Source organism: Bos taurus, chromosome 28, assembly GCF_002263795.3.
Source record: "Bos taurus isolate L1 Dominette 01449 registration number 42190680 breed Hereford chromosome 28, ARS-UCD2.0, whole genome shotgun sequence".
NCBI lineage: Eukaryota > Metazoa > Chordata > Mammalia > Artiodactyla > Bovidae > Bos > Bos taurus.
In genome coordinates, this window is record NC_037355.1 from 25,728,969 (window position 1) to 25,744,183 (window position 15,215).

General features: G+C 49.1%; 1 protein-coding gene across 4 annotated transcripts in view; it reads left to right on the plus strand.

Moving 5' to 3' along the window:
- Positions 1-15,215, plus strand: part of HK1 (hexokinase 1) — a 112,543-nt gene that overhangs the window by 73,347 nt on the left and 23,981 nt on the right. For all 4 annotated transcript variants that reach the window (XM_024986501.2, XM_059882407.1, XM_059882406.1 and 1 more), the window contains 5 exons: positions 5,152-5,271; positions 7,257-7,352; positions 7,947-8,046; positions 8,159-8,342; positions 14,709-14,864. In XM_024986501.2, coding sequence (XP_024842269.1) covers positions 5,152-5,271; positions 7,257-7,352; positions 7,947-8,046; positions 8,159-8,342; positions 14,709-14,864 — 656 coding nt within the window. The remainder of the gene's footprint in view (positions 1-5,151; positions 5,272-7,256; positions 7,353-7,946; positions 8,047-8,158; positions 8,343-14,708; positions 14,865-15,215) is intronic.

The following is a 15,215-nucleotide window of genomic DNA, read 5'->3' on the forward strand; positions in this document are numbered from 1 at the left end:
CGAGGGCAGGGCCTTGCCTGGAAAGTCACCATCCCTTCCTCTCACACTTGTAACCCCTGCCAGCGGAAGGGCTGCCTTCCTTTGCTGGCCGAGGCCATGCGCATGCTCAGAAGGGCCTGTCCACCCTCCTGCTTCCCCATCTGGTTGTGGTGGGTGGCAGGTCGCAGGCTCACTGAGGACCCTGTGATCAGGTTGTGGACAGCCCTTGACAGGCTTGCAGTCATTTCTGGTCCTGTTCTGCTCCTCCCCGTCTCCTGCAGATGTTCTGACCCCTCCCCTCCCATTTAGAGCTCGCCTCCTAGGTCATGGCTGTTGTCAGGATATGTATTATTCAGAGCTTGCCAAATATTTGTTTTAGGGAGGGTGTGTTCACAGCAAGGTTCATGACTAAGTTCTGCAGAAAACCTAATGGCTCTGGGCTGGACTTTGGGATGAAGCCCAGCACCTTCTCTTGACTCCTCCTTGTTCCTAAATTCCCATGGATGGGACCTAATGCAAATCCCACCTTTTCCTTCTACCAGAGAAAAGGGCTAATCCTGGTCTTTCACCTGCTGCCGAGGAGGGGCGGGGGTTGTGTTCAGAGCTTTTCAGACTGTGAGCACTGATGGGGACACTGTCCTTAGGCCACTTTTTATCAGTCACTGAAACGGGTGCATCGTTCATCAGATGCCCCTGCCCAGAGGTCTCTCCGCTATCCCTCCATAACAGGGCTGCAGAGATTGGCTCATTCATTCAGTGTGTGCATGAAGGTGTGTGCATGAAGGCTTCCAGCGAGTGGGTCTCCTCACCCTGCCCAGTGCTCGCCACACTGCTCCTTTCTGCAGGTGGCCAGCAGCCTCCGGTTGGCATCTTGCTCTTTCTATTTGCCAACAAATACTGATGAGTCACTCTTCCCCATGGCCCTTGGGAGGAGCCACCTCTGCCTCCTGCCTTCACCTCTGGGACTTGCCCCCCATGCCATGGACATTCCTGTGAGTCTTGGCTTTTTAGGAGCAGGGTTTGTAAATTAAGGGGATGCCCTCCTTCAGGTGCACACATGCTACATCACTTCTGCAGTGACTTTTTTTTTTTTTTAAGATTTTTAGAAAAACATTTATTTCTTAAAAGTTAACATGTGCATACTAGGAAACCAAAAAACACAAGAAGCAGAAGACACAGTCATCCAAACTCGTGAGCAGTTTACCATTTGATGTGTCCTTTTAGGTCTCGTTTGTGTATTTACACAACTAAGCGTCCATTTTTATGTAATTAAGATCATACAGTTGTGTATCATGCTTTCTCACACATCGTGAATATTTATTGTTTCAGAGTTCCGAAGCTAATGTCTCTTCTAATTGCTGCCCCCAGGACCTTGTCTGTCCCAGCCTCTGTCCCCTTCTTCCCAGCTCCAAGATTACTTTGTTTGCAGCTGTTTCTGCAGCTGCCCCTTTCAAGCAGTTTGCAGAGAAAAGATGTTGATGTTGATGAGGATAATGATAATATTATTAGAGCAAATACTTGCATAGAACTTGTTATGTATGTCACTGATATAAGCCCTTTATACAGATTAACTCATTTAATCATCATTACAACTCTGTGGGTAGATATTATTATTATTCCTGTTTCACAGATGAGAAGATTGAGGTTCAGATGTTAAGTGATCAGCCCCTTGGGTCACACAGCACATAAGCGATAAAGCTGGGATTTGAACCTGGGTAGTCTGGCTCCAGATGTGACAGTTTTAGCAATGTGGGGCACTCTTTTTAATTAATTAATAAATTAATTAGTGTTTTTACTAAAAATTTTTGAGAGTGTAGAAATGTATGGGCAAGGAGGAAAGTTCAAGAGATCGAGGGAGGAGAGGGTTGGCAGTTGAAAAATAGGGATGAAGAGGCAACCTCTCGTCTAGAAGTTTGGTGTGAGGTTAGCAATAAATATCGGTGGCCCATTTTTCTGATATGTCTTGTTGACCTATAGAATACTCTAGTCCACAAAGGGCCCCATTTTGCCCGTGAAGCAGCTCAAACTCACAGCCTGTGAATTGTGCTGAATTCTTGGGGCTATGATCTCATGTTCAAACATAGGCAGGAATTTTTAACAGATTTTAAAACCTTTTACTCTAAATAATTTTAAACTTTCAAAAAAACTTTAAGATAAGCACAAAGAGCTTTTTATGTCCTTTATCCAGATTTCCCAATTAACTATTTGTTTTACCCTTTTTTCTCTCTTGCTCTACACACACACACATAACACACACAGAAATAAAGTATCTTGAAAGAGTCAGCACAGTTTTAAGCGTTAATAATTTCAGAAATATAATTGCATCCTTCTTAAAACATCACTTATTTAGCTTGGGGAATTTTGAATACTAAATAAATAACTTAAATTTATTTAAATTAAATAAATGTGCATGCTGTCAGGAAAGGAAAAAAAATGTTTTTTAGTCACTAAAATTTTGAGTGCAGAGAGGCTGGATAACTTCCCTTTTTGGTTGGTCAGACACGAGTTAGCCTGGGGGAAGCTTCCTGTCTATTCTGAGCAGGCTTGTCACCCCTGCGTTGGGGCATCCCACAAATGGCATTTCCTTTTTAGCAGAGTGCAAAGGGGTGGGTGTGTTTGACTTCAATCCAGAGGCTGCTTCCAGCTCCCCAGCCCTGTGTAACTCACTTCCCTGCCTCTTCCTGCCCGCAGCCTGCCTGCCTTCCGCCCAGCTGGCTCCCCTGAGGGCCACGGGGAGCCTGGAGCTTCTTCCGGCAGATGACGTGGGGCGAGCTGTCGGGCTTAGTAACAGGTTTACGTTGCTCAGAAATGTAGGTCGCAGGAAGCTTAGCTGGGTTCTGCCAGGGAAGGTGGTCATGTGTCTCCTTGGTCAGAGTTGCCGCTGTCACCATGGCCTCAGTAATAGTGACTCAGGGACGGAGGCTCCCAAGTCAGAACTGACAAGGTTTCCTTTCCTTTGGCAGGAAGATCAGACTGCAGAGCTGGGTCAGAGACATCTGGGGAAAGATGGGGATGGGAATATTGACTTCCGGCCTCCTCTCAAGGAGACTCTACAGAGTGGCTGTAGGGGCAGCCATGGTGCCTGGCCCAGCTCTGGCTGGGTCCTTCCTGGGTTCCTCCTACACAATTTATCTGACGTTTAATTTTGGTTTCCTCTGTCCCCTCAGTCTGTCAGGGAGCTCCGACAGAGTGACCCGGAGTGAGTAGACCATGGTTTTGGTGAAACTGTCTCTTCTCCCCTCGAACCAGAGCCCTAGCGGGGAGAGGAAGTGGGTGCTGCTTATGGTCTAGTTGTGTTTTATCTGTAAATTCAATCTGGAATCAGAAAGCTGTGGATTCTGGCAAATGGTCCTTGTGCCATTCCCCGACTCCTCCCTGGTCTGGGTTCTTGTTCCTCCATAGCCCTTTATCCCAGGCACCACCCCCACAGCCTGGGGACCAGCCCTCTCCCCTGTATAGGTCTCCCCCCAAATCCCTTTAGATGAGGAGGGAAGAGAAGGAGAGGGGAGGGGACCTGCCCCCTCCTCAGGCATTTGGAGGGGATCTACCCCCATGGACTCCACCCTTTCCCGTGGGCTCTCTCCTGGACACATTTGTTAAAATCAAACCTGAATAGAACTATAAGTTTAATATGGTGGGGGGGAGGGGAAGGACCCTGCAGAGAAAGCCTTCAGGCAGTTGGCCTTGCCTTGGCTGAGCTTGCTTCCTGTGACCTTGGTTCAGCCCTGCAAACGCTGCATTCTCTGGGCTTCAAGAAGCTCCATTAGCTGTGTCAATCCCATGTACACGGGAGGCCTAGTGTTAGATGACAGCCACGTGAAAAATAAAAGAGGGGTTACCTAGACTGTGGCATGGTTGCCAAAAGAGCATATATATGGTTTGGTTATATTAATGGAGGTAGAGAGCTAAGAGAAAGGGAGGTTCTTAGTTCAACTAAGCTTTTTTTTTTTTTTTTTATCAGAGCACATATGAAATATTATATTCAGTTCTGGATATACTTTAGAGAAAGAGGGAGGTATTGGATAAATCCAAGAAGTTGCCTTAGAGGTGATGAGCTTGCCGTCATTGACAGTATTCACACAGAGGCTAGGGGAACAGTGTTCTGACTTCTTTCTAGTGTATTCTAAGATACATATGCATATCCTGGCAGCATGTTGTAGAGCCAGCAAGTTCTACAACATGTCGTAGAACTTAAATTTCAGTTCACTAAATAAATCGTAGTCTATTCACACCATAGAATACTGTGCAGCAGTGAGAAGCAGTACACAACTACGTGGATGGCCCGCACACATAATGTAGTGGAAAGGAAGGCAGACGCCACGGAGTGCACACTGCTGTTCCTTTTATCCGTGGTAGACAACCATGCAAAGGGCGTTGGAAGTCAGAGTGGCTTGCGAGGCCTTGTGAGCTTGGGTGGCAGTAGCAGTGACTGCACAGGAGGGTGTCCGTGCTGACACAGGTGGGTGCACCTTGTGAGAATCCAGTGAGCCCTTCACTTAGGATACGTGCACTTTTTTGCATGCATATTGAACTTGAGTTAAAAGTAAAAATTGGATACCTCGAAGATTGTGAGATCACTCAAGTGGCCTGGAGGCTAGGGAATTGACTCACAGAGCTTCTGGAACTGACAGTGAGGGAGAGAGAGATGGAGTTAGAGAGAAGGGGCCAAATGGCCACTCTGCCTGGGTGGCTGCTGGCGGTCCATGGCCTGTGTGTAGTGGAGGATGAACTGTTTTTCTCTTATTTTCACATTTCCTAAGTACCCAGATGATACATCTTAGTACCCAGGTGATACACAAGAGGCCACGTGAAGGCTTAAAAAGGCCTCCTAAGCCGTGCTGGCCCACGAGGCAGGCTGTTTTCAAGGGACTCTTCTTTGCCAGTCATGCACTTCTTGGCTTCTCTTTTCCTTTTTTTTTTTTGACTGTGCTGCACATCATACATGATCTTAGTTCCTTAACAAGGGATCGAACCCACATCCCCTGTAGTGGAAGCATGGGGAGTCTTAACACTGAACCTCCAGGGAAAGCCCCACCTGGCCGCCAGGTGCCTTGGGATGGGCAGCAAGGGTAGCCAGGCTCCTTTCCGTGTTGGGCAGAGAATCCCTCACATTTTTCCTGAAGTGCTAAGTCCTCTTTTTCCTTCCCAACTGCTCTCTTGTGCTTCCTTCAGCTTTTTGATCACGTCGCTGAGTGCCTGGGAGACTTCATGGAGAAAAAAAAAATCAAGGACAAGAAATTACCTGTGGGATTCACGTTTTCTTTCCCTTGTCGGCAATCCAGAATAGACGAGGTAAGACGTTCTGGGATTATCAGGCTTCCCAGACACCCTAGAGGGGAAATGCTAAGGAACCCTTTTCCTTTCTCTTACTGGATGGTCTGCGTGTGTTGTATTTTTTTTTTTTTAGAAGCATTTGTAGAATGAATGTAAGGTCATGATAACCATGTTTATTTTTCAGTTGCTTCAGTTATATGTGTATTTTTCGTGACAAATCACGGTATTCGTGGCCATTTGGTAGAGAAAACCATTTCTTAAACTCAAGCATGTGGAGGAAAACAAAGCAGGGTTAGTGGCCTTTCACGAGGACCATTGTCAGTACTGGTTTCCTTTGGCTTTTGAGAGCTGAGGCTTGACAGCCACGCTCCTGGGCAGAAGACAGGGTGAGACTTCCCTGCTCCCGCCGGAAGAGGCAGGAGATGGGCCGGGAGTGAAGCGGCTGCTGGCTGTTTGCCTGTTCATCAGTGGCCGTGGACCGAGTACCGTCCTTGTGGGTTGTGGGTTGGGCTAGGCCCTGGGAGAAAGCTGCACACAGATGTGACCTGCCTGGCAGAGGTGCTGTCTTCCAAGAAAGAAGGCGTTGCCGAAGTGGATAGGGAACGTCCTCGGGGACACAAGAGCCCCACAGGGCAGAGCAGAGCAGATGGTGCCTGGCGGAGAAAGAGCCAAAAGTGTGGCCGCCACCTGCCAGCCTTGACCCTTCTCTGGGGAGGGCTTGCTCAGCCGGGCATGCTGCCTGCTGGGAAGCCAGTGGATCCCAGGGTCTTATTACCCATCTGGAGGCCTGTGCCCGCTCCTCAAGGCTGCCTGGGACCTTCAAGAGTGTCTAGACCAGCTGCCTTTTTTGACAGATGAACAGAGTCACCCTCAGAGGAGTTGGGAAGACTGCCCACGAGGAAATGGACAGAAGTGGTGGGGATAGGATCGATGTCCTGATTTCCAGTTCACGTTCTTTCCACAGCACTGTGTTTTCCAAGGCTTTGGGGGGCCTGAGCATTGAAGGGGTGATAACAGCGTCTGGGGGCTTTTGGAATGCCTGGTCAGCTGCAGGCTGCTGCCTGCCCTTCCAGATGCAACCTTCATGGAGGCTACCCGGCTTTTGGAGCACAGGGCGACTCAATGTGGACATTTCCCCGTCCCTGTGTCACCCTGGAGACGACAGGGCCTAAATAGCAGCTCTTCCCAAACAAGCCGCATTTATAATGACTTCCTGCACTCGGGGAATAGTCACATAGAACAATATTCTTTTCTTGGATCCTTGATTTAAAGAAAAAGATACAGAAGCAACATGTAAAACTATTGAAATAATATAAAGGTATAAAGCACAACGTAAAATTCCTATGCTTCTATAGTCTCAAGTGAATAACCGCTGGGTATCTGTCCTTAGTGTTTCTCTAGAAATATACACACGGAAATGGATTATACTGTATACATAGAGTCATCGCTTACAAATGGGAGTTACATTCCAAACTTGTGGAAGAGGCATGAATCACAGTTAGTGTTATCCTTTAAGCTCAGGACTTGGCTCTTAGAAGCACAGTAGCCCAGAATTATCTTAGCATTTTGTTTCTCTTCGAAATTTGGCTCTGACGAAAGAAAGTTCCTTGGGGCCATGGAAACCAAGGTCTGGTTTGAAGATACAGAAAGGTGATCAGGTAATAACAGCATTTCTCTTTCTAAATGAAGTCTGGCTGTGCAGTTGACACCAGTTAGATCTGCATGCTGTGCGACACCACCGCACTAGCCAGCCACTGACTGTGTTTGAGTGTGAGCAGCAGGGTTTTTTTTCCTGTGGCAGCCCCCAGAGAATTCCATTGTGTGGATGGATAAACAGGAGATAAGAGTCTGGGTCTGTTACCCGATGTGATGTGTCCCCCGCCAGCCCCCTGGGCCTTGAGCAGACTCCCTTGAGTCACTGTCTTTGAGCAGACTCCCCAGGGACCTGGAGATTGCGGAGGCCTCCTAGCCCTCTTCCAACCCCTCTGTGCTCTCCTATGCAGGCCATCCTGATCACCTGGACAAAGAGATTTAAAGCGAGCGGCGTGGAGGGAACTGATGTGGTGAAGCTGCTTGACAAAGCCATCAAAAAGCGTGGGGTAACTTCTCACTAGCCACTTGCCTTGACCACCTAGAGCTGGGGAGTGTGGGGAGAAGGCTGTGTGACTAAGGTTCTTTTGGGGCACAGTAGTGCATGGCCTGTAGCAGCGGTGTGGTGGGTGTGGGTCCTTGAAGACCAAGGCAGGTGAGCAGTGAGAGCTCACAGTCTGGAAGATTGGGGCTGGTTCAAAGCAGAGCCGTCCGAGGTGCTACCAAAGAGCCAAGCTCTTGGGCAGGGGTTGGCCTCCTTTTGACATGAGGGCAGCTGTGCAGGGAGCTGGTGTGATCGAGTGCAGCATGCCAGGGTTGCAGCAAATGCAGAAGGCACACGGATGCATTGGGATGTTTACACAGGTCTGTGGCCCTATGAGTCAACTGCACATTGAAAAGAATTGTAAGCCAAATAACGAAGGGCACCTTTTTGTCTCCATAACGTGATCACTGGGCTTGAATGTGGTGAATTTGAGTGCCTGCAGTGATGAAAGCAGCAGCGGAGACTATGAAATGGGAGCCCTCCAGCCAGGCTATCTCAAAGGCTGGTGATCTCTGCTCCACATGTGAGTGGGCAGTGACCCCCTCTTCTCTCCCTCCAGGACTATGATGCCAACATTGTGGCTGTGGTGAACGACACGGTGGGGACCATGATGACCTGTGGCTACGACGACCAGCAGTGTGAAGTCGGCCTCATCATTGGTAACGCCCACCCTGTCCTTGTCCCTTCTGAGGCTGGTGTTTCCAGCTGGCGCTGCCGTCTCTCTCGTGACGTGGTGTGGTCACAGCTGCTGATCTCGTCTCCCTCGTCCAGGTACCGGCACCAACGCGTGCTACATGGAGGAGCTGAGACACATCGACCTGGTGGAGGGCGACGAGGGGAGGATGTGCGTCAACACCGAGTGGGGGGCCTTTGGGGACGACGGGGCCCTGGAGGACATCCGCACCGAGTTCGACCGGGAGATAGACCGGGGGTCGCTCAACCCCGGGAAGCAGCTGTGAGTCCCACCCTTTCTTACTAGTCAGAGAGAGGACCTACGGGACGCTTAAGGGGAGATTTGGGGTGGATGACGAGAGGGGCAGGAAGCCAGGTGATCACAAAAGGATCACCCATCAAGTGTATATTATCTCACTTTTTTTGAGACACACACAGCTGTGGTGTCTGCAACATTGAAAGTGTATTTTAAATTATTTTCTCCTTATTAATTTTATTGAAGTATAGTTGATTTACAATGTTGTGTTGGTTTCTGCTATACAACAAAGCAAATCGCTTATATTGATACATTTATCCACTCTTTTTTAGATTTCTATTCTCATATAGGTCAGTGTATTGAGTAAAGTTCCCTGTGCTATACAGTAGGTTCTTATTAGTTATCTGTTTTATATACAGTAATAATATGTATGCATCAATCCCAATCTCCCAATTTACCACCCCCCACTTCACCCCCAAATTTCTGTTTAATTACACTGTGATTGTATTCTTGTAAACATTTTAAAAATTAAAAGCACAGAAGCATTAGCCTGAAGCTAAGGTTTAACAACATTTCCATATGCTGTCCTCAGTAGGGTTTGCTGCTGAGGGTGGGAGAGGCCACTCAGCATGTGGGGTGTCTGGCGAGCAGGGAGAGCGAGCAAGTGTCCATTCATTCTGCACACACTTCTTGAGCACCTGAGATGTGCCAGCTCAGTGCTTGGCTCCAGGCATACAGAGTAGCACCTTCCATTCCAGAACTTAAAGTCCCGTTGGGGAGGGAAGTCACATATACAAATACCTGTCATGCAGGGGAGTGGTTGGGAGCCATGTGAGTCATGCAGACTGTGGGGAGACCTTCTTCCGTGTCATGTTTAAGCCAGATGGGTCACAGCTGATAACAGACACAGTCTGATGTCATAGCATCAGACTTCTCTGGCAAGTTGGTCTTGGTCTTGGAGAGCTCTGGCCACAGAAGTATGAGTGATATTATTTAGGCTGGCGTGGACATTGCTTCCTGTGAGCTCCTTGTTTCCTGAAGTGCATATTCATATTTCTCTGTGATGCTAGCATGCTGCCTTCTTTGACCTCCCAGCAGCCTTATTCTGAAGTTGGGTGCTGTCAGCACGCTGGGAGATGTTCATTGACCCTGTGAGCTTAATTGCCTTTATCCTTTGCCAGAGAGACACTGTCAGGGAGTTTTTCATTTTGAAATCTGTCACCCAAAAGATCTCAGTCCCCCAGGCTGGCTGACTGGGCCTTCCACCTGAGTTAATGGAATTGCATAAATGGCCAGCCTCCCTCCACTGGGAGTGGTGGTGGTGAATAAATGAGATCTCTCACTGGGAGAATCCTGAGTTCTTAGTCCCAGTACTGAACATCTGCTCTGCATGCTGAAACACCAGCTGGATAATAAAGAGCCCCAGCTCTGATAACCAAAGGTTTTTTCCCCTCAATCCATTGACCTAAACCCCAATTCTAAAACCTGACCCCAGCTGCCTTGAAGCTATTTACTTGCGTGTTTATATATGTCACTGGAGATGTGTGCTTGATTATAGTCCTGCTTCAGACACCCTGGGGCTATTCTGTACTATGGGGCATGTGTACCATATTCCATCTCTCAAATCCTCAAATGTCCACATTCCCAAGCATATGTGACCCCAGGGGTTTCAGATAAGAAACGATGTACCTGTAGTTACTGTCAATCACTGAGTCTCAAGTCATCCCTCTCAGCAGAGCAGGTTGGGCAGTTGCCTGTGATAACTGAGCAGATAAGGCCCAGGGCCTTGGCTGTTTCCTTAGCCTTAATGTAGGGATCCTGCGTGGCTTGGCTGGAAACCTGGATTTTCTGTCATCTGTTTTGATGTAGTTCTGAATTTCTCTAAAGAGTTGAACTGTATCCTCGGGCTGAAATGTGAACTGGCCTCCCAGTTGACTTTCAATAAACCTATTTGGAATAGGGGATGGATAGAAGATGGACACGCGAAGATAGGTGGATGGATGGATGGATGGGGGTTGGAGGATGAGTAGTGAATAAGAAGTGCGGCTGGGAAATGGGTGGGAAATACGTGCGTGTATAAAAGAGTGAGACAGGTGGGATAAGGTCCATCTCCACCTTCCCTGCTGACTGAACCATAGGTCAGGTCTTGGGAAGAACAATCCCGAAGAGATGACAGATCTTGAGTTGTATCATATATTGCTAGAAATAGGCTATTGGTCAGAGGGTTTTTTGCCAAAGTTAATGTAGCTGGTCTCCTAGGCATCTGCCTGATTTTGGGGGTCTTCCCTGTGTCTTCTGTACAATGTCAAGTTCTTCAAAGCGTTTCATTTTCCTTGTACCAGGGAAAGGTGTTTGCTCTGTTTGACTGATGGGGAAGTTAAGGCACTAGGACCCTGGGACAGGGCGGCTGGCTTAAATTGAGGTTTAATTTGGCTTAGGTTTGTGGTTTTCTGTCCTGCTGGAAAGTACATGTTTTTCATAGTGAACTTCCAGAATGTCTTAAGAGGCATTTCATCATTTATGAACAAACATTATCATGAATGGTCTAAAGGAATGTTTTTCTTTTTTTTGGCTGTGCTACACGGCTTGGGGAATCTTAATTCCTTAGAAGAATTCCCCAGGACATCCCCTAGAGGAATGTTTTTCACTAGAATTACATTAAAACATTTTTTTTTTTTTTTTTAAGGGGAATTCCCTGGTTGTCCAGTGGTTAGGACTCTGCGCTTTCACTGCCAAGGGTCTAGGTTCAATTCCTGCTCAGGGAACTAAGATGCCAGAAGCTGCATGGCATGGCCAGAAAAAATAAAGAAGAATTACGTAGAGACCTTTAAAAAACATATTATTGCCTAGGTATTTTCCCACCCTACCCACATTCCCTCCCAATCCTACTTGGCCTAGGCTGAGGCCTGTCTTTAAGACCCTGCAAATGATTCTAGTTTTTAACCAGGGCTGGAAACAGAGGTGTGCTAGCTAGCTAGCTAGTATCTAGCTAGCTCTACCTAAAGGCTCTGTGCACAGGTGGGCTCTAGACCGCTGTGCATCCACTCGTTTGTTTTGATTGAAGTTTACATTTACTGAGTACTGACCATATACAGTGGACAGGAAGGGTATCAGTACAGTGGCTCTATGGCTCCTGCCTCCGTTGCTGACAGCTGCTTCAGGACCCCTCCCCTAGCTCCCAGGTTAGAAGGTTTCTCCCTCTAAAAGGGATTGGCCTTGGCCTTCCTTCCTCCCTGCTGCCCTCTGTCCTGGTTCCACACCTGTCTCCTACTGTAGATGTAGCTCCCACTTCTTTCATTTTTAATTTTCCTTCTCCTCTTCTTGTCTTCTTAGGCCTTTTGCTCTTCTATTTTCTTTTATTTTCTGCTTTGTTAGGAATTCTGAATCCCATTCCCCTGTGATTCCCTCTCACATCTTTCATAGTGAAGGAGACACCGCCCCCCAGAGCAGCAGCAGCAGCAGTGATTGTGACAGCAGGGAGGTCTGGCCTGGAGAAATCTTTGGCCTTGATGGTGGTGGAGTAATTGCACCTCTTTTCAAATCATCCCCCAAACACCTTCCTTACTGTTGCTCTGCCTGCTCCATAGACTCTCTCAGCAGTTCTAATCCTCTTTAAGTGCTCACAGACCTCACCTTCCTTCTCTGACCCTGAGCTGCCCGTTGGAGCAGACCCTGGCTGCCAAGGGCATTCCTTGTCAGCATCCAATCCCCTGCCCACCTTTCCCAGACTCCCCCAGGCCCTGTGGGCCACAGCTCTGCCTGTGCCCACCAGCATGCAGCGAGGCTGCAACACCATGGTGCCACCCACTGGCCTATGGTCATAGGTATCTGACTGCTGAGCAGCAGATCACGGCTTGCTGGCTTTTGCTGGAGGCTTCTGATAAGTGCTGTTTCCTTGTTCTGCTGCTCCAGCGGGGACTCGAGGGACTGGGAAAGGACAGATTCTTGGCCTCAGGCTTCCTTTATCTGAAAAGGGGGATGGCAGTGTCTATGTGTCTAAGAGACCATCATGTAGAAAAGGGAGCAGATCATTCTGAGTGTCTCCAGAAGGCAGAACTAGAAGCAATGGGTGGGACTTCTCTGGTGGTCCAGTGGTTTAGGAATCCACCTGCCAATGCAGGAGGCGTGGTTTGATCCCTGGTCTGGGAAGATCCCACATTCTGTGGGGCATCGAAGCCTGTGCCCCACAGCTGCTGAACCCCGATAGCATTCGAGCCCATGCTCCGCAACTAGAGAGTAGCCCCTGTTCCCCGCAACTAGAGAAAGCCTGGGCACGGCAATGGAGACCTGGTGCAGCCAAAAATAAAAAAGAAGCAGCAGCAGCAAGGTAGGGAGGTGTACAAGGCTGACTAGTCCACCGTAAGGGGGAAGAACCTTCTTGTTGTCAAATTTGCCCAGTTAGCGGGGGCAGACTGCCTAGAGGAGTGAGCTGGAGGTAGCGAGCAGAGGCTGGGCTGGGCTGGGGCTGGTGGCTGCCAGCATGACAGTAATACAGGTGACTTTTAATGACACTGTCCATGGGAGAGACAGAACAGCACAGTGCTTAGAGCTTGGAATCCGAAGCTAGATTTAACTGGATTGAAAATAATTTGCCACTCATCAGCCCTACAACTGTGGGCAAGTTATATAACCTTTCTGTGCCTCAGTTTTCTCATCTGTGGAATGGGGATAATGATAATATCTATCTCATAGGGTTTATAATAAGGATGAAATAAGTTAATACACATAAAGTGCTTAATTAGGTAGGAGACACAGCAAGGACCATGGCTCAGTATTAGTCAGGCACTGGAGCATTTTACCTATATCCACCTCTATCTTTCATACAACAACCTTATAGGTGGGCCCTGTGTGATCCCCATTATGCAGGTAAAGAAACTGAGGCCCAAAGAGGTAAGTAGCATAATAAAGTGGTAGGGCTGGAGTTCCGTTCAGGCAGTCTGGCTCCTGTCTGCTGAGATTCCAGTTTGGGTGGCACTAAAGCTGTTCCCACAGGTGCCTGGGACAGGAGCTAGGTGGGGCAGCAAGGACTTAGCAGGGTGCCCTCCTGCCAGGGATCCTCAACACAACCGTGGCCAGGGCAGTCCTGTCTGGTCCTGTCTGAACAATGAGAGCTCATGTTTCTCCACTCCTTGATTTGGGGGGAGGGAGGGCCGCGTGTTCAGGTCCCAGCAGCATCCCTGGCTCCCGCGCCCGGCTCTGAATGGAGCAGATTCTTTTGCTGTGTCACAGCCAGCCCTGGGTGTGCCAGCTGGGCTCCCTCAGAGCAGAGGCCAGCCGCCTGGATGTGGACCTGCCTCTGATCTGTCCTGCCCTTGGCTTCCTCCTGGCCCCTTGTCAGCCAGGACTCAGGACCTGGCTCTGGCTCAGATATGGCTTCGAGCCCTAGTTCCTGGCTGCCTCTGCCCTGCAGTGTTGGGCTCAAAATGGCTGCTGCAGTCACAGCACTCACACCGCCCACCACACCTCCCAGGGGAGGCAGGAGGGCCGATCCACTGTGATTGGTGGCTGAATGTGTCCGGAGTGGTAGGAGGAGCTGGTTGGTTTTAAGCTACTCGGGGAGCCCTCTCCTGGAGTGTAAGGGCAGGTCAGTGGGGAAGGAGTGAGTTGCACAAAGCACTTTCTTGGAGACCTTTTTTCTTGGTCTCTCTTGGCTGGAGAAGAGAACATCGGTGCCACGAAGGTGACCAGCGACAGAGGTCCCATGGGGAATGGCTGCGTTTCAGCCCTGTCATCTTCCCTCAGAGAAGACGTCTACACTTTCTGAGCTGGGAAATGGAGAGAATACTTCCTGACCACCTTGCCTGACCAATCAGGAATTGGAGAGCTTCCTGATAGAGGGATAAAGATGAAAGCCCTTTAAAAAGTACAGTAATTGGAATTCCCTGGCACTCCAGTGGTTAGGACTCAGTGCTTATACTGCTAGGGCATAGGTTCGATCCCTGTTCGAAGAGCTAAGATCCAGGCAAGCTGAGATCCTGTAAGCCAGGTGCCATGGCCCCAAAATAATAAAAATAAAAAGTAAGGCATAAAGCTTTGCACAAGATGATCATATCCTACTCATTCCTGTCTGGGTCCCTCCTCATTACTCTCCATCTAAATCCTGATGTTCCCTCCACTTCCAGGCAGCCTTCCCTGACTGCCCCTGCCCCTGGTGTTCTCCTCCTGTTTCCTTCCTTGGGAATGGGTGTGGGGTCAGGATAACCCTGCTCCCCCACCGTCTGTTCATTGTTTACTCACACACATGTGTGGTCTTGCCTGCCAGGGAGACTGTGCGCTTGTGATAATTGAGGCCGTGTCTTCCTCTCCTTTCACGTCTCTCCCACCACTCATGAGATGCCACAGTGGTGAGTACCTAGGAGGGACTGACGAGTGCCTGGTGCTTTGCTCCTGCAGGTTTGAGAAGATGGTCAGTGGCATGTACCTGGGCGAGCTGGTCCGACTGATCCTGGTCAAGATGGCCAAGGAGGGCCTCTTATTTGAAGGGCGGATCACCCCAGAGCTGCTCACCAGAGGGAAGTTTAACACCAGTGACGTGTCGGCCATCGAAAAGTAGGTGCCTCCCCTCAAGGCTTTCTAGGGGGCATGGGGCAGAGAAGAACAACGGGTCTCTCATTACCTGCTTGAGTCCTGGTTTGCTGGGCTTCTCCTGAGGAGTGTTAGGGCTTTCTGGGCCGGTCTCCCCTCTCACTTGGCTGACCCACCCTGGGCTGCTCTCCCTGCGGGCACCTGGTGGCAGCACATTAAAAAGTTGTCGAGTTAGGGGCAAATGCTTCTTGAATGGTGTGATTACCAAAGCATCCCCTTCTCCTTCACTCTCCCCCGACCCCACATACAGCTGATCCTGGAGATGAACAGGAACTGATTGAGCTCAGGCCTGGGTTAATCCCGCCTTGGGATATC